General features: G+C 44.1%; 1 protein-coding gene across 1 annotated transcript in view; it reads right to left on the bottom strand.

The window, feature by feature from the left end:
• LOC309541594 (sucrase-isomaltase, intestinal-like) overlaps positions 1-26,373 on the bottom strand; it is a 111,677-nt gene that overhangs the window by 42,581 nt on the left and 42,723 nt on the right. Inside the window, exons 7-9 of the mRNA XM_082239600.1 lie at positions 18,023-18,135; positions 5,291-5,416; positions 4,909-5,040 (exon numbers count right to left, since the gene is read on the bottom strand). Of these exons, the coding sequence (XP_082095726.1) occupies positions 4,909-5,040; positions 5,291-5,416; positions 18,023-18,135 (371 nt within the window). The remainder of the gene's footprint in view (positions 1-4,908; positions 5,041-5,290; positions 5,417-18,022; positions 18,136-26,373) is intronic.

Here is a 26,373-nt window from a genome sequence, read left to right as displayed (position 1 = left end):
TACCAGCACAATGCCAACACATGAGATCGTTCCAACACAGCAGGCGCACTCCTAAACATGTAAGTGCTAAGAGCGGGTCATAGAATTGAGCCTTTAATCTCATTCCATTCCTTCCCTAATAACTAAATAACGGCTCAGTTTGTCTCGTTTTTTGAAAAAAAATAATCTTTTATGATAAATACTGTGCTTTTGGGCACAATACTCTTATTTCTGGCAGACTGTACAATACTTTCAAGTGGGGGGGGGAGGCATGGCACCTACCAGACTTGAGGAGTCCAAGCGTTCAGTAGGTGTGCAGTTTTAACTTACGCAAACCCCCTCAGATGTGGTGTTTTTTTTTAAGTGCTGCCCTTACGTAGTAATTAAAACCCAGGCAGGTGATACCCAGGGGACATTAACACTCTAAAACAACTCAGTTTAATTATCTACACCTAATCTGAACCTCTGATATCTCGTAGCCAAAAGTGTTGTTGTAGTGCATAAATCTAATACATTATGCAGCTCCTGCCTCACGCCAAGGAGAACAAAAGGCTCTGGTGATTGATTTTGCATTCCAAATAAACTCCGTGCCTTTTTCACATGCTCCTACCTATTCCTCAGGGAATGAGTGCCATATTAGAAACTGACAGAATAGCTTAGGAAAGGGTCCAGAGAATTGTCTGAATGGCACGCCAACAACGCAGTCCTTTTTCTGGAGTTAAAGGTCCGGCCCTGGATGCGTAAGCTGGCCTGATTTCTTTGGCAGAAAAGTAGGATATAATTTTGATAAACAGATATTCAAGAATAATGCACATTTCCCCCCCAGTGCATGCAGTGGGGGCTACTGTAAATAAGCAACATTTGACAAAACCAGATCACATTCATACTGGGAGCAAACAGCCCAAACCTGAGCATGTTTACTCAGAAGTAAACCCCACCATATTCAACCTCAGTGGGGCTGATCTTAAACCCTTAATGCCCTAGTCCTCAAGATCATACACCCAGGCTTGCAACATACCATTTCAGAATTAATCCCACCCCTAGTTTTTTGTATGCCAAAGTTCCTGAATATTGTTTTTAATTGTTTAGTGAATTCTAAATTGTTTCCATTAGCTGTTGCAACGAATTCTCTTTTCTGTGGGGGTTGATGAAGAGCAGGCAACCTTCCTCATTAAAGTTATTCTGCTGGAATAGATGTTGATCGTTCTGCTTGATAACCATTGTTACTTTTAAAGCATCAACCTTTGTATGGAAACAATGCATTTGCTCTGACTCAGAATAAGTCAGAGGCGAAAATGGGGCCATTGTTCAAGGCAGGCAGCAGAGGATGATGAGTAAGCCCTGACATTCTTAGGGGGGAAATTGCCAGGAGGCAAAGGGGTGTAGAGAGACTGAAATTGCCTCATATATTTTTCACATGATACACTCACTTAAAAAACAACAACACAACAGTGATTTTTATGAGGTGAATGCTGCATCCAAATTTGCCTCCACTTCTCCATGCATTGAAACCCGAGGTGTCAGTAGTGGATAGCATAGTGCTTACCTGACTTCCCAACAGATGAGCTATAGCTTCTAACTGGGAGGAGCAAAGTGGTGGGAGGCTGGCATGGTGCAAATGAATGAGCAGAGCAGGCACCAGATTGGTTCCGCTCACGTGTTCGCTTTGTGCTGCTTCTCCATCGCCTCGCCCATCTTCCTCCATTAAGCAGCAGTAACTCAGCTGTCAGGAAGTCAGAAGAACACGACCGCCACCCACATCCGCTCCAAGAAATATCCCTGTTCTCCTAAATCCAATGTCCAGAGGAAGCTGGTGCATTTCACAATGCGGAGGCTCATTCAGAAGGACAACACAAACCGGTAGATAGTCACTGCTCATTGGGAGTTCCCCATGTTCAAAGATAAATAGAGGAACCTGACCTTAAAGGGAAACTCAAAATCTTTGATAGCATTATGGGTACAACTACATAGGTAATTTGGCTTTATAAAGGTAAAGGGACCCCTGACCATTAGGTCCAGTCGTGACCAACTCTGGGGTTGCGGCGCTCATCTCGCTTTATTGGCCGAGGGAGCCGGTGTACAGCTTCCGGGTCATGTGGCCAGCATGACTAAGCCACTTCTGGTGAACCAGAGCAGCACACGGAAACGCCGTTTACCTTCCCACCGGAGTGGTACCTATTTATCTACTTGTACTTTGACGTGCTTTCGAACTGCTAGGATGGCAAGACCTGGGACCGAGCAACGGGAGCTCACCCCATCGCGGGGATTTGAACTGCCAACCTTCTGATCGGCAAGCCCTAGGCTCTGTGGTTTAACCCACAGCACCACCCGCGTCCCTATTTGGCTTTATACGTTGACTTGATTATCATAGATGCGTAGGCAGAACATAGCAAGTGCCTTACCGGGTCAGGCGAAAGGCCCATTTAGTCCAGGACACTGTTCTCAAAGTTGAGAACCAGATGCCCATGGAAAGCACCCAAGCAAGACATCAGTGCAATTGTACCCTCACCACTCGTGATTCCAAGCAACTGGTAGAACACAGCCATCATGGCTAGTAGCCATTAACAGTCTTATCCTCCATGAAATTGTCCAATTCTCCTTTAAAGCCACCTCTATCAAGTCCCTCCCCCTTAATTTACATTTCTTCTAAGCCAGTGTTGCTCAAACTTGAGTCCCTAGATGTTTACGGACTACAGTTCACATCATCCCTGGTCTTGCTAGCTAGGGATGATGGCAGTTGTAGTCCCAAAACAGCTGGAGACCCAAGTTTGCGAAACACTGTATCTAGGCTAAAAAGCTGCAAAAATGATGAACTTTCTTCATAGGAGAGTTGCTCCAGACTCGCGATAATTTTGATTGTCCTGTGCCTCACCTTTTCCAGCATTTCATTTTTCAGATGGCGGTTTCGTTCTTGATTGCTTTGCTAATGATCCCTAGCAGGGCATTTGCCATTTTCACAGTAGCTACACCATAACCCTGTCTTCACTGAGCTGTTCATTAAAACCACCACATCCCTCTCCTGGTCAGTCATTACTAGCTTGCACTTCACACTGAAATGCGTTTGCCATTCACACGTTCACCTCCTAATAAGGGAATGAGTTTATTCTGCATGTATCGGTCTCTAGAATAGAGGAGTAGACCGTCTCCCTCCTCCTAGCAGCTCACAGAGGCAGCTGTGGCTGAGAACATTTGCATTCGTTCCCTAGATTATGCCCCCTTCCATTCTAAGTAAAGACCCATTTTTGACATGTTTTCATCAGCACAGCTCTTGGGAGAAAGCAAAAAGTGCTCTTCAGCTTTAATCGGTATTCTTGCAATTATAACACCAGGTCCTATTAGTCTGCAGGATGCATTAAGAATTCTTAATGTGCTTCCTTTGGTGATGGATTTACTAAACTGAAGAACTGTGTTTTCTGGCATGCTTATGGATTCTGAATTAGAGATGAAATATTAGGCTAGCATTTAGAGGGAAACTATTGGGCTGGCGTTATAACGATGCTTTGTGCACCTATGCTGCACATTTCATCTGAGCGTCCATGACAGTCAGAGGGATGGGGTTCCCCTGAGGCTGACATGAACAGGAACTATGTCACTTGGCCAGTCTCAGTGGCTCCTCCCAACAGATACTTCCAGAGCAGTAAAGAATCTAGCTTCCCAGAAGTAGCTCCCACACCATTCTGGTAACATGAGTTGGCTTTAAAGGGCACAAGATGGCCTAAGAACTTCCTTCTGCCTTATGAACAGATTATGATCATGACAACCAATGTACTCCCCCCCCCCCTTACAACATCCAAAGCAGTGGTTTTAGTGGGTTCAAGGTAGTCAGGAAATTCCTTTTTCCATATTCATGCAGACCCTCACAGAGAGATACATCGAGCTGGATGTATAACAGATTTTTTGCATAGCAGGGATGGGGAGATTTTTCAAACCCAAGGGTCGCATTCCCCTGTGGGGAGCATTCTGGGAGTGCCATGCCAATAATAATAATAATAATAATAATAATAATAATAATAATAATTTATTTATATCCCGCCCATCTGGCTGGGTTTCCCCAGCCACTCTGGGCGGCTTCCAACAAAATATTAAAATACAATAGTCTAGTAAACATTAAAAGCTTCCCTAAACAGGGCTGCCTTCAGACGTCTTCTAAAAGTCAGATAGTTGTTTATTTCCTTGACATCTGATGGGAGGCCGTTCCACAGGGCGGGTGCCACTACCAAGAAGGCCCTCTGCCTGGTTCCCTGTTACTTGGCTTCTTACAGCAAGGGAACCGCCAGAAGGCCCTCGGCACTGGACCTCAGTGTCCGGGCAGAATGATGGGGGTGGAGACGCTCCTTCAGGTATACTGGACCAAGGCTGTTTAGGGCTTTAAAGGTCAGCACCAACATTTTGAATTGTGCTCGGAAACGTACTAGGAGCCAGTGTAAGTCTTTCAAGACCGGTGTTATGTGGTCTTGGTGACTGGGTGGGGCCAAAAGCAAAAGTAGGCAGGGCACCGGATGCAAGAGGATACCTTCCAGCGAGGCACTTGAGGAAGGCACAGAGAGGGGTAAGTCCTGAGAGCCAGAGAAAGAGAAAGGCTTAAAGGACCTCATGTAGCCTCCAGGCCTGATGTCCCTCCATCCCTGCTGTACAGCACCCCCCCCCCAATCCATAATGGTGTTTGTGTTTTCTTCCTCTCCCACATAGTACTCACTCACTTCCCACCCCTCCCATTCTCATATTTTCACTAGGGACCCCCCAAAAAGAAAAGAAAAAAACTGAACAGAGCATACTGAGAGTACAGTGTACATTACCCGTGGGGGGGGGGGAAGCATCCTGTTATAAAAGAAAGTAGAGGAGAGAATCTTTGCTTCAATGCCACAATTCATATAGCAAGTCATATGAATGAAAGCACTGTAAACAAGGTTAGTACTTAAGCTCATTTACCAGAATAATGACATAATGCAATCCATCCTTCTTCAACTCTTGCATGAATTCCGGTAGGCCAGCATACTTTTCTTTGTCATATGTGAAGTCCAGCTTACGGTCCATATAGTCAATGTCTCCGTACTGGACATCCTGGCAATTGCAACAGAAATATGTTGTGTTTAAGAAGAATAAAGCACAAAGGTTAAGTTTTGCCTTTTTGCTCAGGCTGATACCATAATAAAAGCTGGTACAGAAATTACCCCATGCCCTATCAATTATATAATTAATATAATACCCACAAACATTATCAATACTATTCTTTTAGGGAGACAATCTGTTCTTGTTCATTGTTTCCCCCTGGGAAACCAATTTAAATACACATTGCAAAATGCCCACTTACGTAGGGGATGCCATACTCTGTCATGCGCTTCACAACTTGTTCTACTGCACCAATGTCAGGATATCCCCATCGTGAGAGCTGGTACCCCAGAGACCAGTAGGGAGGAAGATGTGGCCGTCCAATAGCCTTAAAAGCAAAAAACAGAACCAGAACATTTTTAGTTTTTTGGTTTTTTTAAGTGTGCTGCAGAATCTCATACAGTGACAGAGAAATTTAGATATTTTACTTCTTTCTGTTAATATGAAACTCAGGTAAATTTAACAGGTGTGTTACACTCAGCAAAGTGCTACAGCGGAACCTCGGTTTTCAAACGTAATCTGTTCCGGAAGACCGTTTGACTTCTGAGGCATTCGAAAACCAAGGCGCAATGGGCAGTTGGCAAAATCCATTGAGAAAAAAGAAAAACACATGGCGGAAGCCATTCGATTTCCGAGGCACGTTCGAAAACGGAAGCGTTCGAAAACGGAAGAGTTCGCCTTCTGAAACGTTCAGCTTCTGAGATGCTCAAAAACCGAGGTTCCACTGTAATTCTACTCTTTGTAGTGTAGACCTTGGAACTGTGTGGAAATTATCACTTTATCAGGCAACAAAGCAGGAGTCTAGTGTCACCACCTGTGGAGAGTGAGCGTATATTTCTTCTCAGAAGTAGTGAATTCAAGGGGACTTGATCCCAGGTAGTGTACACAGGATTGCAAACCTTGTTTCTGTCGGGGAGGAAATACTTTTCAAATCTATTTTCGTTGTGTGTTAGTTTTTCTCTGCACTTTGAGCAGGCAAGATAGCTAGGGAAGCTGATTAGAGGCCTTTTAAACAAGTAAGATGTCACGAAGATGCCGACAAACTTTTGTAGTTAAAGTACCACAAGGAATATTCACACAATAGCTCTTTTGAAGAGCAGGAACACAACCAGCATTATCAAGGAGCAGTTTTGTCGAGCAGAAGATTCCACCCCGAAGGAGAGCACTTTCCTTCCTCTTAATCATTACCGAGTAGGGTGGGTGGAGATCAGATCAAGTATCGTTTTCAACAGAGGTGCCAAAATGTCTCAAAGCCAGCATTGTGGAACAGCCACCATGAGCTGATTTTGCCTCTCAACATTTTGCCACCCTAGTAATTCGTAATTTCACCAGATGAGAATATTGTTATAGAACTGCATACAGGAGTTAAGGTCACCTTCTGATGGATTTTCCACCTCAAATATAAAACAGCCTTATAATATCCTGATTTTGCAGTCCTTGCTACTTTCGTAGCCTTGAATGAGAGGCTGTTGAGGAGATCTGTGATAAATAGGACAAATGGGGAGGGAAGGCATTCCCTTCTTCTTTTCTTCACCCAATGCATATTTGTTTGGGCTTTTGTCAGATGATGGGAAACACATGGATTTTCATCTTGGGGTATAAACATCACAGATCACTTCAGCAGTGGGTGTTTTGCGGTGGGGAAGACAGATGTTGCAGCCCCCTTTTCAGGCCCACAAAGAAACAAAATTGTGTCCTAATTTCACCCAGTGACTGGTGTCTCCCTCTTTCTTCCCAATACATGCCTCAGCTGTGCCTGGAATTTACTAAAACTACCTTCTTGCTCCTGCTATAGTCCGTACCCTAGTTGTTTCAGTTTACCACCATCTAAAGTTCAAGTCTAAATGGCACATCGAAGAGACCATATTTAGCTGTTCCCATTGACAGGTGGCTGTTCCATGCATTTGTATAGCAATACTGTTCCGCTAATTAAATGTTGGAAAAAATACCCTGAGTTTTCTTCCACATACTGGCTCCGTCCAATCCCCAGTTTCTTCATAGCCATTGCCAATTAGCAAGCCTTTAATTAAATCAATACAACATTTTGAACTTCCCAGCCCAGAATGATTCTATTTTTAATGCCACAGTCTGCTAAGCTACCTCATCGAAAGGAGCTCTCTGAGTTTTAATTATTTGCATTCACCTCCTCAGGTCAAACACACACACATACACACACACACACACCTCAGCTAATTGCAATCGACTACTCAGGCACTTGATTTGGTATAGCTAAGCATTTGCAAATTGTTGAATGGCAAAATAACAATTGTGCACTCCTTGAAACCATCACACAAGATGGCTTTGCCACCCACAGGGATGAGCTGCAGACAACCGCAAGTTTCTCCAAATGTCAAAGCACTTTTAAGATTGCTGTCTTATATATTAAGGTTACCAGATGTTTTTCAGTGAATCCAGGGAAACTTTTCAACATCAGTAGGAAATGATAGGATTTTGTCAGGGGACTGATTTGGAAATCTGGGGACCATCCCCGGGAAATAGGGATATCTGGTAACCTTATCATATATAGTATATAATATAGTATATAGTATATAGTATATATATATATAGTATATGCTTTCGTAGATTTTCACGGGTACAGGAATGCAGGTTTTGGTGTCTTCGGGTGTCTTCCCGTGTAAGAGTCGGGGTGTCTGGGCGACGTTTCGACGAGGTCTCACTCGTCATCTTCAGGCTGGTGCTTTCGGCTTCTTGTTCGGTTCCAGTAACAAGAAGCCGAAAGCACCAGCCTGAAGATGACGAGTGAGACCTCGTCGAAACGTCGCCCAGACACCCCGACTCTTACACGGGAAGACACCCGAAGACACCAAAACCTGCATATATAGTATATATATATATATAGATTGCTTTCGTAGATTTTCACGGGTACAGGAATGCAGGTTTTGGTGTCTTCGGGTGTCTTCCCGTGTAAGAGTCGGGGTGTCTGGGCGACGTTTCGACGAGGTCTCACTCGTCATCTTCAGGCTGGTGCTTTCTCACTCGTCATCTTCAGGCTGGTGCTTTCGGTGATGAATGCTGGTGATTCTGCTCTGTTCCAGTAACAAGAATCCGAAAGCACCAGCCTGAAGATGACGAGTGAGACCTCGTCGAAACGTCGCCCAGACACCCCGACTCTTACACGGGAAGACACCCGAAGACACCAGATTCTGCTCTGTTTTAGTAACAAGAATCCGAAAGCACCAGCCTGAAGATGACGAGTGAGACCTCGTCGAAACGTCGCCCAGACACCCCGACTCTTACACGGGAAGACACCCGAAGACACCAAAACCTGCATATATATAGATTATATATAGTATATAATCTTATAATCTTACATTGCAAGTGCAGCTTTATAAAAATCCTAGAATTGTACAGGTGTACCGCTACTAATCAGAATAACTCAAGATAAGAAATGAGGAGTTGGCTTGTCATGGAAAGAATTAGTAAGAAGAGCTTTGGAAAGCTATGTAGTTTTTGGGAGGAGTGGGGAGGAACCAGTTATAGAAATTTTCAGCACTGAATGCACTTTTCACCTGGCTGCTGATACTGAAAGCTAACAAGTAACCTCCCATCTGTGTACACAGTAAGTTATGACTCAAAGGTCTACTGTCCCTTAGCAGGACACGATTTAGGTTTGATGAGGCCCTAAGCTACTGAAGGTAATGGGGCCCATTATATGTGCAGCTGTCCTCTGTCAACAACAAACAGACTTCCGAAACGGATTAAGTTTGAGAACTAAGGTACCCCTGTATATAGAAATGAGCAAACCAGTGGTATTTTAGGGAGCAGGCTAGCAGGAGGGGCCCATTACTTACATCATAGGAGCCTACACAACACAAAACACTCTTGCTGTATGTAGGTTTTATTTTATTTGTTTTTTATCTTATATTTTAGAAATGTACATCGAGGTGTTTTTTTCCTTTAAATTTTCTGGGGGCCCCCAAAGAGAGTGGGGCCCTAAGCTATAGCTTGTTTTGCTTATACGTAAATCCGGCACTGGCCCGTAGCCAAAAATATTGTGATCAAAAATGTTGTGAGTTTATTGTAGGGAATATGAACAAAAAAAGAAATTATGTCGTTTAAAATCTGCCTAGTGCTTTTTAATTAGTTCAGTGCTTTTGCACTCACTGGCCGGAAAGCTGGAAGACAGAAATAGGTTTACTTCTTGGCACTAATGGGAACTTATTTTCTAAGCATCACAGGCATACAAGAAGAGGGTGTCTTTGGTCCCAGTCATGTTTGGAGAAGGAAGGTATCAACCTCCTTCATGTATGCTGTGGTCCCAATAAAGACACCCTTCACCTATAATTCATTAAAGGAAAAACAACGGTATAGCTACAACTTATGCTTCTACCATGGTGTGCTGCTTGGCTCTTAGTGAACTTAAAAATAATAATCAAGTACTGGGTTTTTACAGACCTGTCAGTACAAGATTCCCACCACATAGTGGCAGAACTCACAGCCAGGTGACTGAGACATTCTTCAAGGGGAAAGGTGGAGAAGAGGCTTGCTGGAATTCCCAGGAGAAGAGGCTTGCCGATTCGATTACCATCCAGACTCCAGAATTAAGTAGTGCAAAGGGTGATGTGTCTGCTTGCTTTAGATTTGGGAGAAGTTACGGGGACTACTTAGGCTTGCACCTATGCAATTCGTTAAATATATAAGTCAGAGCTGGGACGCCTCCCCCTACCCGCCCCATTGCAGCAGCTGGTATTGGGAAGATATTTGGCAGGAACCCCAGAGTTTCCCTGGCTTTCTCAGGTTCCTGGCAAGAGCAATGGCAAAATGCATGCATCGTCTCAGGGCATGATCAAACTAAGCTTCTCAGTAATACTTCTGCAGAAGAAAGAGTTCAGCAGGAGTTCATAGCAAGACTCCAGCACTGAAAGTCTTTCTCACAGCATTAATGCTTCTCAATAACTGAAGGGCCTCAATGTACCCTGCTGCTAAATATTTGAGGGTATGTGTTCCCAAACAGTAAGTACTACCCTTGCATGACATCATCTTAGGTCACATCAACACCATATATTTAAAGCACATAGCTTCCGCCAAAGAGTCCTGAAAAACTGTAGCTTACGTTTCACAGAGTTGCAATTCCCAGCACCCTTCCTAGGATTTTGGGGCGAAAGCCACACGCTTTAAGTGCGTGCAGACGTGACCTAAATTCAGAGCATCAGGTTGGTTTGGAAACCATGGACAACACGATTCTCTTGCTGATGCCACCACAGGGCAACAATATGTTCCACAGAGCCCACAAATGTACTTGCCAACCCTGCATAATAAGACTGGAAATTTCCAATGTGGAAGAAACATTATTCGCCTATTGGGTGGGTAGGTTGTCTAAAGGTAAAGGACCCCTGACAGTTAAGTCCAGTTGTGAATGACTCTGGAGTTGCGGTGCTCATCTCACTTTACTGGCCAAGGGAGCCGACGTTTGTCCACAGACAGTTTTTCTGGGTCATGTGGCCAGCATGACTGAGCCTCTTCTGGCGAAACCAGAGCAGTGCACGAAAACGCTGTTTACCTTCCCGCTGGAGTGGTACCTATTTATCTACTTGCACTTTGATGTGCTTTCGAACTGCTAGGTTGGCAGGAGCTAGGACAGAGCAATGGGAGCTCACTTCATCGCAGGGATTCGAACCGCCGACCTTCCGATCGGCAAAGCCTAGGCTCAGTGGTTTAGACCACAGCACCACCCACGTCACTGGGTAGGTTCTCTACCTCAAGCTATATATTAGGTTCAAAGCTTTGAAATATTGAGCTCAGTGCAAGATACAGGACATGGGACATGTGGGACAGATTCCTATACTTCTATCAGCAAATGGTCAGCCATATATCAGGCTTAACTTTACTTAATTAAATGGAAAGGAACCAAGACGATGAAGTACACAAAGTAGATGAGGTACACAAACTGGTTCCATATGAGAACTGGGGTCTAAAAAGCTGCTTAAACACACACACGCTTCTCTGACCCAGTAGAATCATTTTTCTTTGAACGTGTGATCCCCATGTCATACCACAAACTGGGTGGTTGGCTTTTTTATAATACAGTGGTGCCTCGCAAGATGAAAAGAATCCGTTCTGTGATTCTCTTCGTCTAGCGTTTTTTTCGTCTTGTGAAGCAAGCCCATTGACAGATTAGCGGATTAGCGCTATTAGCGGCTTTTAGCGGCTTATCTGCTGATCGGATCAGCTGATAAGTGGCTTAGCGGCTTAGAAAAAGGGGGGGAGGGGAAAAAACCAGCAGGAACTCGCAAGACAATGTCGTCTTGCGAAGCAAGCCCATAGGAGATTCGTTTTGCGAAGCACCTCCAAAACGGAAAACCCTTTCGTCTAGCGGGTTTTCCATCTTGCGGGGCACCACTGTAAAAGACAACTCTCCTCCATTTTAAAAGCAGTTTTGCCACATTGCATGGTAGAGGGACTACTAACAAATCTATCACGGAACTTTATGGATTCTGAATGGCATCTTTAAAATAGATATCAGGGAAGGACAGGATTTACAGCCACCAGGAAAGGAGGTGTAAATGGCAATATGGAAGAATGGAATGTGTACTAAAAGAATAACTATGAAAGAATGTCAGCGACGTTGAAGGAAGTCGAAAATGCATATGATTTGTTGTAAAATGGATAATGTATAATGAGTTGGATTTAATAAAAGCATTTTAAAAAAAAAAAAGGATTTACAGCCACCATTCCATACTCTCCAACATTTCTCCAATGAAAATAGGAATGTCCTATTCAAGGCCATCTTACCCATAGGCACTAGGGGTGTGGGGCACCCGGGTGCCAGGCTCTCGTGGGTGCAAGGCCAAGAGCCTGGGGCCCGAGAGTTGGGTCTGGGGAAGAGCCTGCCCGTTGGTCAGAGCACTGTGGCTCTTCTGCTGCGGGCAGCTCTGCGCAGCAAGTTCGGGGGCAACGGAGCCAGCAAGATGCTGAAGCGGCTGGCCGGCTCCACCCTCCTGCACACCTGGGACTGGGCAACTGGGGGGGGGCATCAGTCGGATCTTTGCACCCTGGCACCGCATATGCTTAAGACAGCCCTGATCCTATTCCATGATGATGATAATATTTGTACCCCACCCATCTGACTGGGTTGGGTCAGTCACTCTGGGTGGCTTCCAACATATGAAAAAGCTCAATAAAACATTAAACATTAAAAAATTTCTTTATACAGGGCTGCCTTCAGATGTCTTCTAAAGGGTGCATAGTTACTTATCTCCTTGGTTTGGGGGGGGCACATAACTACATACCCTCCATTTCTCTGACGCAAATAGGGACATCCTAAAGAAAACTGGGACATTCTGGGTTCAAATCAGAAACTGGGATGGCTTCTGTAAATCTGGGGCTGTCTCTGGAAAATAGGTACACTTGGAGGGTCTGCCATTCTACATGATACAGTTTCTTTTTTCTACAAGACAGCACCTTTTCACCAGTTAGGTACTGAGTTGATATTGATGTTGGAGCTCAAGGGTGCGTCCTTCAGTAACCTAGACTTTTCATCTGCATTAGCATGCCTTTAGGAGCATCCTAGTTTGGGCTATAGGAGTCCTTCTCTAGGCAGTGTGACCCATACATAATCCTGTTATAGATTCAGTTACGTAACTGCACCCTTGAGCTTGTAAACATCGGGTGTAACCTAAGGCAAGGCTATATTCTGCCAGAGCCCCCCTGAGGAAACAGCATGTAGGGTTGAACAATTACAAGAAAACTGCTTGCAAGGTGGTCTTAACTTTTAAAACAGTTCCTTTCCCAAGTTCATTAGGCTGGAGCATCTAAGGTGAACTTGATTTTGAATTAACAGAATAGTCCAAGAGAAGACTTTAAAAGTAGGACAGCTGGGGAAACAAATGTTCCTTTGTCTAATTACGCCTTAGATGGTCTCTCAAATGGATCCCCCTGAAGCTTCCCAATAAAGTACCCAACATCTGGCAGATATTCCAGATGGTTCTGCTGAAGCAGAGCAGAATTTAGTAGACCTGGAATTTACGTCTGATGTTGCCAGAATAGAGCTTTCTTTCCTTGAAATGTAGCCTCAGTGTAGAGCTTTCGGTACGCTTTGCAAAACTGCGCAGAACAAAGGCTATAGAATAATTTGCAAAAGTACAATAGAGGGCAAAGAAAAATAACTGAAACCATAGAAGGACTAAATCAAGCTACTAGCCAGAAACAAGGAGATGAGGGAATGTCAAAGAGGATTTTTTTGTGTGAATTCTTCCTGCAAACAGTGTCTCCTGCATTTGACCATTCATAAAGGGATAACTCTGAAAAAGCTTCGCAGCTGAATTCTTATGGGAATGTAATGCATCTGTTTGGAAATAATTGGTGTAATTCAGAGGATATGTTGGCTTTAAAAGGTTATCTAAAAGAGCACGACAATACAATACATTAGCTTTGGTTTTGAAATATTATTTCTAATAAATAAACCCTGGAACATGTTCCCTCTCGAATTATCTGAACTCTAAGAGCATTGTGAACTTTTCTATTGTTTGCCACTAGGATATGTTTTTTTCATGCGAAGGTTATGTAAATCTAAAAGTGCACCCAAATAAAGTTGACAAATCAGGGAGGAAGTCTGTAGGATCGCTTTCTATGTGCTGGAAGGTTTATTTTGTGGGGCCACTTTGCAAAAAAGCAACGTAAGGTATAAAAGTGGTAGGGCCGGCCCCACCATAATGCTTAGTGAGGTGACTGCCTCAGGTAGCTGATTGAAAGAGTCTTGAAAGGGCAAAAAACGATTAGTTACTTAAGTTATTGTAATTTTACTGCCCTGGAGAAGGAGTAGAACTTGTGGGATTTTGGCTTTATGTGCCAAAGCAGCTTGGCTGGCCTTGGGTACTATTCACATTAACTACATATATACCACCCATTTAAAGCACATGGCTCCCCCCAAAAAAAAATTCTCTCACAGAGCTACAATTCCCAGCACCTATAACAAACTACCATTCCCAGGACTCTAGAAGCTATTTTTTTAAAAAAAACCAACAACTTTGGTTTGTGAAGACTTATTCCTGTCAGAATGGCATTTTTTCCCCCCTCCTATACAGGAATTATTATCATCTCTCCTCAAGCTCCCCAATTAGAAGCTGTGAGAGAAGCAGGATAAGAAGAAGAAGGGATTGAATGCTACCAATTTGGCAGGTGAAAGGTCATGCCAGGTCTGAACAAACTAAATTGTCTCCCTCGGCACATCCCTTGCTTTTGAAATTTGCAGTCAACATATTCACCAATTGAGTCATGTTCTAATAATAGCGTCTGGCGTTTAAAGATTTCCAGGAAGCTGGCTTCAGAAATAATTTCACAGTGAAATTACCTCAGAGCACTTCCTCAGACTTCCCACCGTGATTTCCACTGTAGCAAAGAACGTGGGGGCAATATCCATTACTGCTGGCCTGTCACATGTTTATTTTGGAAATATGGGGTGGTGCTTCGGTTATTTTTTTACAGTCCCACCCTAGCTGCTATTGGGTACCAACAGAGATCAAGACTGTTGCTCCCACTTTGCTGAGTTGGGGAAATTTTAATTTCAGACATCAGGGAGCAGGGGAAGGCTTCCCAGAGGTTTGCTAATTGATTAGGATTTCACCTGAGAAATTCTGAATAGAGGCTATATTTATACAGGCAATTCCCAAGGAGTTTTCCTATTATTACAATATAACTGGTACAACACGAACAGAAAATAAAGTTACCATCAATGGCAGTGAAAGTAACTGAATAAAATATATTAATCAGCATCTCACATCACAACTCTAACTCGGAAGTAATCACTTGGACTTACTCCCGGGTAAGTGTGAATAGGATTACAGCCTCAATGTCCTATTTTTATTTTTGTGCTTTTTCGTAAACTGCCCAGGGCATATTTACTGACAGGTGGCTATAATTAGTTCAGTGATTAATAATGATACTAATGATATAAGGCATCAACAAGACCCATCAAAGCATCCGTTTTGTCATGCCACAAATGTACACTGTGTACGTTTGGGAATGTGTGTGAAATTTACCTGCCGATCTTTGAAATACCTAATTTTAACGAAAATAAGTTTATTTGGCCTTACTGATCTTATATCATTCATTCAACGCTACCTATCTCTGTTATAGCAACCGGTTATCTATAGCCAAGCCCTATGCTATAACCTTATTTACTTTTGTGTCTTTAGAAGAGAATTCCTGCATTTACTCTGAGAAGAATGTATGACGGACGGTGTAAGGAGAGAAGATCTGGTGTTGCCAACGACGCAATAAGCTAAACAATTAATAAATGCCATATTTTTCAAAGTTGGGAACGGCTAATGTAAGTTTGAAAGGGTGTTAAAAGGGGAAATTGAGCTTTTCCGCTAATGAAATAATGGAGGCTTATGAATTATTTTCTTTGACTTCAAATGGACGGGGTTGTCACCTTTACTTCTTCTCAACAGGCAGAATTTTTACAAATGCACTTACTCCCAGAGTGAAAACGTGAAACGGTTCAGTTTGCTTAATTTCTGCCATCAGCTTTTAAAGGCATTCCTTTGCAAACATACACCGCAGTTAAAACTGCAGTGTCTCCTCTTCCTGGGCAAGAGAAGATGCCTACCAAGAATGCCAGACAGGTACCTGTTACAGGACAGATCCTGCAGCGAATGTACCAGGGCGGTGCCCTGCTAAAGCCTCTTCAGCACATCATCCAGGGTCTTCGACTTTTAATAGAAGATGACCCTTCGCTCTGAAGTAAAGGCCTGCCCATCTTTACAGGCAGCTCCCAGTCTTAAAAGCAAATAGTCAGCACACAAAGTGACTACTTAACAGAGATGCAGAATAAGCAAGCAGCCGATGCTACAATCCTGATGCCAATTCTGTCACCATATCTACTCAAACAACACTATCCCCTGATTAAACATGGGTCCTGCCACTAAGAGCTTATGCTTGGCACATTTTCTAATGTGGCAGTTGACAATGGGGTGCCTGCAGGAGCCCGTGTTTCTGCCACTACCACCCATGGTCCCCACAAAAAGTCCTTCCCCCTCAAGCTTTGTGTTTGTTGAATTTTGTTCAATAAAAATAAATCAAAGATCCCCTCAAAATCTACAATGCATGAGACACTGATTGCTTTTCCTGCTCGGCTCCTGTGCCCAGCCTCTCCTACACTGATCCCTTTAAATATGCCCACATTTCAATGGATGCCAGGATTGGACAACCATCTTCCCATCTGTTTCGAACAGAGGAGAGGTGCAAATAGTTGCTCTCTGTAACTGTGGCATTAGCCAATGTGGGTGCCTCCCCCCACAATTGACGGAGCAGCTGATCCTTTCTCTTTTTTGCTTTGTCTGTTTGGATGTCGCAGCCATTTTCTGTTATGACATGCCTTAACGGTAGCCATTTTCTGTTATGCCACAACCTCAGGGCAGCCATTTTGTGACTGGCACCTGTGGCGCTTTCTGAAAATTCCAAATGTGCCCCCTGGCCCTAAAAGATCATGCACCAACAATCTCCTTTTTCCACCTAGCCTGGCCAAATCAGACAAGTCTCTATACAAGAGAATAATAAAGGTAAAGGTAAAGGGACCCCTGACCATGAGGTCCAGTCATGGCCGACTCTGGGGTTGTGGCGCTCATCTCGCTTTATTGGCCGAGGGAGCCAGCGTACAGCTTCTGGGTCATGCGGCCAGCATGACTAAGCCACTTCTGGCAAACCAGAGCAGCGCACGGAAACACCGTTTACCTTCCCGCCGGAGCGTTACCTATTTATCTACTTGCACTTTGACGTGCTTTCAAGCTGCTAGGTTGGCAGTAGCAGGGACTGAGCAACGGGAGCTCACCCCATCGCGGGGATTCGAACCGCCAACCTTCTGATTGGCAAGTCCTAGGCTCTGTGGTTTAACCCACAGCACCACCCGCGTCCCTTCAAGAGAATAATAGACAGACACAAATTAGGAATGAAAAATGGTAGCATCCAGGAACTAGTGAACAACATTCCAGTCTCTCTGGGCAGGGAGAAATCAGAAGTGCATGGACACAGGACATGCTTGTTCATTCAGCTGCAAGGCAGGGATATGGAGAGGGACAATCCTTTATTCCAAAAGGACTGAATGGGAGAGAGAATCAAAAAAGACTCCAACCGCTGTTTACACACCCCTGCTTAAACCATATAATCCTTGCTAGTTTACTTCCAATATTAGAGGTAGGCTGAGAGAGAACAAAGAGTACACTGAGGTAAAGCAGTTGAGGGTTTCACTCCCTTCCCCTGTGCCCTTTTTCTAATATAAAATCCCTGCTTTATACAGTCGAATGGGATGATGTGAATTTAATAAACACATGTCCAGTTCGACCTTCAGCAACAGATTTCAGCTAGGAAATTTCAAAGGGAGATGTCAGCATGAAACTGCTGAGTTAGAATTCATGTGATCGGACTTGGGCTGAGTAGGAAGTGGGAGAGGCTAGTCCCTCTGGAGAGAGCAATTGCCCTTGGAACATGGGTTACAAACCCTTGGTGATCATTTCAATATCCTATTATTTATTTCAGTTCTTACTCCTTGAAAGCCATCCAGATACTAGACTGATAAACATTAACTTTCAGCAGATTGATAACATTTTAAAAATGTTTTACAGCAACTTCAATCATTCTGCCTTCTGTATTAAAATTCATAGACAGGACCAGTATTAAACTTGCCCCACTGGCTTCTGAAGATACAATTTTTTTTCAGTGGAACTCAACAAATGCAACAAAGGAGGCTAATAAAACAATCCCATTGCAAATAAGTAAGTATAGTTGTCGATTTAAAGATCAGTACAATTGATCTTTAAATCAAGAGGGTGTGTTTTTGATGTTTGTTTTGCAAAGGGGTGACGCATTGAGTTTCACGGTCATCATTGTAATGCAATACCTCATGCAAACCCACAACCAAATCAACAAGTAAGTGCTTTTCTTAGCACCGCATGCCTGAACAGATTTCTCAACTAACCTCTGTGTATTGCTGGATTACATTTTCTGGAGTTGGGCCAAGGAAGACATAGAAATCGAGAACCCCTCCAATGGTGCGGAAGGTCAAAGATGGCTCTGGATGCAACGTGACATCTAGAAGAAGTTGACAGATATGTTGAATTCAGTATAAATTACCTCAGAGCTAAGGATCCCTATGCAATGACCTTGCCTTTTCTGTACATTATTATTATCGCTATGTAGGTCATCCAGGGACTTAATGTTACCCCACCCACACTCAAAATATTTAGCATTATTTAACTAAACAGAAACAGACACTCCTTCAAACCCATCTTTGTCAGGCACATAGCCCAGTGCATGTGAAAACAGAAAAAAGCAGGTGATTATGCAGTGGTAGGATTTGACGTACGATTCTGAAACACAGGAACAAAATAATAATAAGTCAGGGTTTCTTTTTTATTTAGAAAATAACAACTCGGCAACTCTAGACATACTAACAATGCTTAAATATAGATCTGACTGCAAAATATCCTTCTTTTGTCGCCTCTGCTTGGCTAAGAATTTTTATTTCATTGCTTTAGGGAAGATTCTCCTTTTTGAAAATTACAGAGCGAGATTAATACAGTAAGGTGACCATGGCAACAGGCAAAGCTATACCCCATCAACAGAATACAGGACAAATCTAAATTGGTTTATTTCAACTGTATGAACCCCCAAGGAAATTTGTAGCAACTTCATTTTTTGTGTGTTTTTTTTTTTAGCACATGCATCTATTTTTAACAGTTAATCATAATTTTTAGTGGAACAGACCCATTTTGCTTCATTTAACAATAGCTTATTACTGGATCTGGGAACATGAGAGCAAGACTTTGGGAATCCCATGATACCATTTTAGAAAAATTAAAACGCTTTTCACTGAAGATGTTATCTTTATTTAGTAGACACAAACTAGCGTCATCACTGAGTTCTAGAAGATGTTAACAGAATTATATTCCTATAATCCCTCTCCTTCCTTACTCAGAAGTAAATTCATTGAGGTCAATGGACCTTACTCTCAAGAACATTTGCATAGGATTTCAGCCTCAGTTCTAGATTGGTCAGTCTAGAATTAAAGTCGCACTTTTGACCATTATTGTCACTTTATTTGCTGCCTTATATCACAAGGGTCTCAAGGCAACATAAATACAAGAAAAATAAATACTATAAAAAGTCAGACCAACTAAAAGGTAGGTAAAGGGTAACGGGACCCCTGACCATTAGGTCCAGTTGTGACTGACTCTGGGTTGCGGTGCTCATCTCGCTTTATTGGCCGAGGGACCCGGCGTACAGCTTCCGGGTCATGTGGCCAGCATGACTAAGCTGCTTCTGGCGAACCAGAGCAGCGCACGGAAATGCCGTTTACCTTCCCACCGGAGCGGTAGCTATTTATCTACTTGCACTTTGAGGTGCTTTCAAACTGCTAGGTCGGCAGGAGCTGGGACCGAGCAACGGGAGCTCACCCCATCGTGGGGATTCAAACCGCCGACCTTCTGATCAGCAAGTCCTAGGCTCTGTGGTTTAACCCACAGCGCCAGGTACTCACTGACTAAAAACAAACCAGATATGAAAGCCTCAACAATTGAATGCCTAGGGAGTAAAGAAAAGTCTTGGCTTGGTGGCAAAAAGATGTCACCGAAGTCAAGACCAGACCTGGAGACCCTGGAGAAAGCATTCCAAAGGCCAGGGGGCTACTACTGAAATGGCCATCTCTCCTTCAGTCACCCTCCATACATCTGCTGGAGGAGGCACCTGGAGACGAGCACTACATTGACATGAAGGACCCAGGTAGGTTCACATGGGGAGAGACATTGCAGGAGGTGTTGTGGTCCAAAGCTAGGTTAAGGCCCTCCAGCACTGAGGGCCTTCTGGCAGTTCCCTCTCTGCGAGAAGCCAAGTTACAGGGAATCAGGCAGAGGGCCTTCTCGGTAGTGGCACCCGCCCTGTGGAACGCCCTCCCATCAGATGTCAAAGAGAAAAACAACTACCAAACTTTTAGAAGACATCAGAAGGCAGCCCTGTTTAGGGAAGCTTTTAATGTTTAATAGGTTATTGTATTTTAGTGTTTTGTTGGAAGCCGCCCAGAGTGGCTGGGGAAACCCAGCCAGATGGGTGGGGTATAAATAATAAATTATTATTATTATTATTATTATTATTATTATTATTATTATTATTATTAGCCTTAGAGGTAAAAAACCAGCACTTTGAATTGTGGTGGGAAATGTACTTTTCTCCCAGTATTCACTGATGCTGGTTTAGGAACACCTTTCTATTCCTGTATACTGTTTCTGGCCTCCTTATTTACTTTTTATAAACTGTTTATGAATAATTATTAAGATTTTTCTAATTATAACTTAAATATCCACAGGAAGGAAGTCTTTTATTTGGTTGTTTGTATTGTTGTATATTATGCTCATTGTATGTTATGTTCACGTTTATTGAGGGTGGATTTCTGTATTGGGGGTGGGGGTTTGTTATGTTATAAATAAAATTCCCAATAAAATTATTAAAAAGAAAAAAAAAGAAAAGGAACACCTTTCTATTAATTTAATGCTCTTTGAGGTATTGGAAGCATCTATATATTATAATACTTTAATCATTTTATATGAGAAATGTGTGCTAAGTAGTGGCTTTTTTTGGTATGTGATCTATGGCCGTACATTTTTCATTTCGGTGCATGTGAAAGCTGGCCTTCTATTAGGTAAAGGTAAAGGAAGGACCCCTGGACAGTTAAGTCCAAAGGCGACTATGGGGTTGCGGCGCTCATCTCGCTTTCAGGCCAAGAGAGCTGGCGTTTGTCCACAGACAGCTTTCCGGGTCATGTAGCCAGCATGACTAAGTCGCTTCTGGCACAACCGAACACCGTGACAGAAACCAGAGTGCATGGAAACGCCGTTTACCTTCCCACCACAGCGGTACCTATTTATCTACTTGCACTGGCGTGTTTTCGAACTGCTAGGTTGGCAGGAGCTGGGGCAGAGGAATGGGAGCTCACCCCTTCGCGGGGATTCGAACTGCCGACCTTCTGATCCGCAAGCCCAAGAGGATCAGTGGTTTAGACCACAGCACCACCCATGTCTATTAGGTAGAATGAAGTGTCCACCTCAAGCAATAGACGCTGAGTGGTGAGAAGCATTAGGGAAGCGTTGGGTTGTTACATGCCCTACACCTCCTAAGTTAGGGGGTCTGCGGCGCTTCAGTGTCATTGAGAAAATCTCATGTCTGTTTTGACATGAGATCCAGCTGCCTGTCCTGTGCTCAGAATGGTGTGCGCTCCAATTTGTCATTTTCCTCAGACAGCAATGTCTTGAGCAGTCCTGAATGGCTGGAGCTCCTCACATACCAAAATGTTGTCATGTGTTTCCCCTCCTCCTGTGAAGTGAATGGGAAAACCCAGGAATCCATGCATGCATGTGCAACACTTCTCCAGTGTGCAAAGAGGCTTTAAGTGTGCCGCTTGGGCACACACACATACACATAAACACCAGTAAATCCAATCACATGAAGTTCAATAGGATTTGGTTCCAGGTAGTAATATGATATGGGACTTCAGGTATGCCTCATCCCTAAATTGCATCAATAAGGGAAATTATTTGCCATATATATATATATATATATATATATATATATATATATATATATATATATGCTTTCGTAGATTTTCACGGGTACAGGAATGCAGGTTTTGGTGTCTTCGGGTGTCTTCCCGTGTAAGAGTCGGGGTGTCTGTGCGACGTTTCGACGAGGTCTCACTCGTCATCTTCAGGCTGGTGCTTTCGGCTTCTTGTTACTGGAACAGAGCAGAATCTGGTGTTTGAGTTCCTATAAATACTGTTGAGGGGTGTGGTGTATAGCCTCCAACGTTCTGGGCAGAGAGGAAGTTTCTAGATTAGTGTGCCTTTTCTTCTTTTGTTCCTTAATTACTTGAGGGATATCTTGAGTGATTTCATGAGTGATATTCTGAATACCACTGGGTGGGTCATTAAGTGTAGATTAGTTGCTAAAGCTTTTGTGTCTTGACCTCTTGAGCTTGTGAAGAGTTTTTCTGAGAAGATGGCTGTGCTGCATTTAGTTGTGCTCTGGCTTGGCTTCGTGTATAGGGGCGAGCTGTGGTTTTGTGCCTTGTGCCAGCCAGATCTGTGTAGGGATTGCAGGGGGGTGCAGCATCCGGAGGTGCCACTATAGTTTGGCTACTGGATGGAGTCTGTAATATGTCTGTGGAGAGGGTCTGGGTTTGGGTCTGGTGTGGTTGATTGGTGACGGCGTTCTGTGTGCCTCTGGTTCTGGTGTCGGTTTTTGTGGGGAGGGCTAATTTCCAGATGTCTGGCAGGCGGGACGTGTCGTCACGCTTGTTCATGTTGTGAGGGTGTTTCTCTATCTCGATGGCTTCCATGATTATTCTCTTGTGGTGATGTTCCATGTTAAAGAGCAATTTGGAATCTGCAAAATTAATTTCGTGTCCTGTTTCTTTCATGTGTTGGAAAAGAGAGGAAGTTTTTTCTTCTTTTTTGACGGCATTCTTGTGTTCTGCGATACGTGCATTTATTCATCTGTTTGTTTGTCCAATGTACGTGGCTGGGCAGACTTTGACGACACGTCCCGCCTGCCAGACATCTGGAAATTAGCCCTCCCCACAAAAACCGACACCAGAACCAGAGGCACACAGAACGCCGTCACCAATCAACCACACCAGACCCAAACCCAGACCCTCTCCACAGACATATTACAGACTCCATCCAGTAGCCAAACTATAGTGGCACCTCCGGATGCTGCACCCCCCTGCAATCCCTACACAGATCTGGCTGGCACAAGGCACAAAACCACAGCTCGCCCCTATACACGAAGCCAAGCCAGAGCACAACTAAATGCAGCACAGCCATCTTCTCAGAAAAACTCTTCACAAGCTCAAGAGGTCAAGACACAAAAGCTTTAGCAACTAATCTACACTTAATGACCCACCCAGTGGTATTCAGAATATCACTCATGAAATCACTCAAGATATCCCTCAAGTAATTAAGGAACAAAAGAAGAAGAGGCACACTAATCTAGGAACTTCCTCTCTGCCCAGAACGTTGGAGGCTATACACCACACCCCTCAACAGTATTTATAGGAACTCAAACACCAGATTCTGCTCTGTTCCAGTAACAAGAAGCCGAAAGCACCAGCCTGAAGATGACGAGTGAGACCTCGTCGAAACGTCGCACAGACACCCCGACTCTTACACGGGAAGACACCCGAAGACACCAAAACCTGCATATATATATATATATATATATATATATATATATATATATATATATATTGCTTTCGTAGATTTTCACGGGTACAGGAATGCAGGTTTTGGTGTCTTCGGGTGTCTTCCCGTGTAAGAGTCGGGGTGTCTGTGCGACGTTTCGACGAGGTCTCACTCGTCATCTTCAGGCTGGTGCTTTCGGCTTCTTGTTACTGGAACAGAGCAGAGTCTGGTGTTTGAGTTCCTATAAATACTGTTGAGGGGTGTGGTGTATAGCCTCCAACGTTCTGGGCAGAGAGGAAGTTCCTAGATTAGTGTGCCTTTTCTTCTTTTGTTCCTTAATTACTTGAGGGATATCTTGGGTGATTTCATGAGTGATGTTCTGAATATCACTGGGTGGGTCATTAAGTGTAGATTAGTTGCTAAAGCTTTCGTGTCTTGACCTCTTGAGCTTGTGAAGAGTTTTTCTGAGAAGATGGCTGTGCTGCATTTAGTTGTGCTCTGGCTTGGCTTCGTGTATAGGGGCGAGCTATGGTTTTGTGCCTTGTGCCAGCCAGATCTGTGTAGGGATTGCAGGGGGGTGCAGCATCCGGAGGTGCCACTATAGTTTGGTTACTGGATGGAGTCTGTAATATGTCTGTGGAGAGGGTCTGGGTTTGGGTCTGGTGTGGTTGATTGGTGACGGCGTTCTGTGTGCCTCTGGTTCTAGTGTCGGTTTTTGTGTGGAGGGCTAATTTCCAGATGTCTGGCAGGCGGGACGTGTCGTCACGCTTGTTCATGTTGTGAGGGTGTTTCTCTATCTCGATGGCTTCCATGATTATTCTCTTGTGGTGATGTTCCATGTTAAAGAGCAATTTGGAATCTGCAAAATTAATTTCGTGTCCTGTTTCTTTCATGTGTTGGAAAAGAGAGGAAGTTTTTTCTTCTTTTTTGACGGCATTCTTGTGTTCTGCGATACGTGCATTTATTCGTCTGTTTGTTTGTCCAATGTACGTGGCTGGGCAGACTTTGCAGGGTATTTCATAGACCCCTTGGTTTTCCAGCTGGATTTTGTCTTTTGGGTTTCTGAGGATATTGGCTATTTTTTGGTTGGTGCAGAAGGCTGTTTTGATATTGTGTTTATGGAGGATTTTGCTGATTTTGTCTGTAGTGCCCTTGATATAAGGAAGGAGGGCCATGCCATTGTTTTCTTCTGTGTCTTGGTTTTTGGGGGGTGTTTCTTTTTGGATTAGCTTCGTAACCCTGTTTTTCTGGTATCCATTGGCGATTAACACATTTGAGAGATTCTGTAACTCAGTTGTCAAGTGGTCTTTGTCAGCCAGGCGTTTGGTTCTGGAGATGAGAGTCTTGGCTATGGAGTTTATTTGTGCAGGGTGGTGGTGTGATTGTGCATGTAAGTAGCGGTTGGTGTGTGTTTTTTTCCGGTAGATAGTGTGTCCTAGGGAGCCATCAGGTTTTTTGTAGATTAGGACGTCAAGAAAGGGGAGTTGGTTGTTGTCTTCTATTTCCATAGTGAATTGTATTTTGGGGTGTAGGCTGTTGAGATGTGTGAGGAAGCTATCTAGTTTTTGTTGAGGTTGGAACTTAACGGGTTAAGTTCTTCCCATGATGCCACACCATTCTAACGTCAATTTTGGAAGCTTGGGAGGAGCTTGGGAAGAGTATGCCAGTCCCACTCGGTACTTTGTGGGGAAAGGATGCAGTTTTGTCATGGCTGCAAATAGTCCTGGAAATTCCTGAGAAATGTTGGAATAAAAGCTGTAAATAGACAAACCTGGACTGTGTGTGTTTGTCTGGAAGCCAAGCTACATGACAGTTTTACACCGCTGTGTAATCTCTGCTACGGCGTGACTGAGAGATCGGAGCAGAGCGTGCGGCAGGAGAAGTGTGCCGGGCAGTAAAGAGCTAATTGAGGATCGTAAATCAATTAGCGGGGGTCGCGCCAGATCAAACAAACTGCACAGGTTATGGATACCCTAAATCACCTATCGTAAAACTGTCACGGAAGAGCTGCCGGGAGCTGAGAAATCTGCGGTGTCTAGCAGAGGAGCACGGAAGCAAGCAAGCAAGCAAGCTGAAAGACGCTGTTGCTGAATGCTGTGGAGCTGTGAGCTGAGAGCAGCAAGGAAACGTTTCTCCACGCCAGAAGAGCTGGTGCTTTTGTAAGTACAGCTTGGGGCCCATTTGGGAGAGCAGGAGAAACATGGCAGATGGCCAGGAGGTGATTCAAGCTCCGTTTGAACAGCTTGAGGAACTCACCGCCCAAGCGTGGAATACCTGGGCAAGATGGGTGAGAGCGTGGTTCATAGCCACGGAGGTTTGGGACATATCCCAGAGGGAACCAGTGCAACTGGTGGACAGAGATGCAGGAAAGCTGAAGTCTGTTTCTCTGGAGGAGAAAATGCAGAGGGAGAAAGCTATGAGAGCTGAGGTCTGCATGTTGCGGGCAGGTGTGCATGCAAATTTGCAACATCACCTGGAAAACGTTGAATCTGCGTGTGAGGCCTGGAGTGTGCTGAAACGTCTGTGTGAAGGCTCAGCAGGAGGCCAAGAGCAGATGGAAGCTGATAGCCTAGAGATGGCTGGAGCCCCTGTTCCTGATGATTTAGCCTCAAGGAGTGCTAGTGAGCAAGTCGGGGGGGGCGGAAAGTTCCAAAGGCAAGTTTGAAAAGTTTTCCACTGAATCTGCTGGAATGGAGCGGCAGTTCAGGGGGGGCGGATCTGGCAAGGAGTGCTTTTCCGGAAGAAGGAGGGCCAGGCCAGCTGGGAGGAGACCCAGGCAGTGTTTTTCCACTGAGTTTCGTCGGTGCTACGTGTGTGGATCTCACGGTCATTTCAAAAGAGACTGCCCACAGAGAGCAGCTGCACAGGAAGGCTTCAAGGACACCTTCCATGGAAATCAGTCGGGTTTCCATGGGAACCAGTCTGGAAGGGGAGGTCAGCGTGGGAACGCAAGAGAAGGACGAGGAAAACAACGTCAGGAGACTTATCAAATCACGGCTAGTCTGGCGTTGGCTGAGGACAGCCGTGGGACAAGCCAAGAGCTAAGTTTTGTTATTGACTCTGCAGCTAATCGCAATTTGATTCCAGAGACACCTGCTGT

This window comes from Podarcis vaucheri, assembly GCF_965113315.1.
Source record: "Podarcis vaucheri genome assembly, chromosome: 10".
Classification (NCBI taxonomy): domain Eukaryota; kingdom Metazoa; phylum Chordata; class Lepidosauria; order Squamata; family Lacertidae; genus Podarcis; species Podarcis vaucheri.
This window is presented reverse-complemented; position numbering and strand designations above follow the sequence as displayed.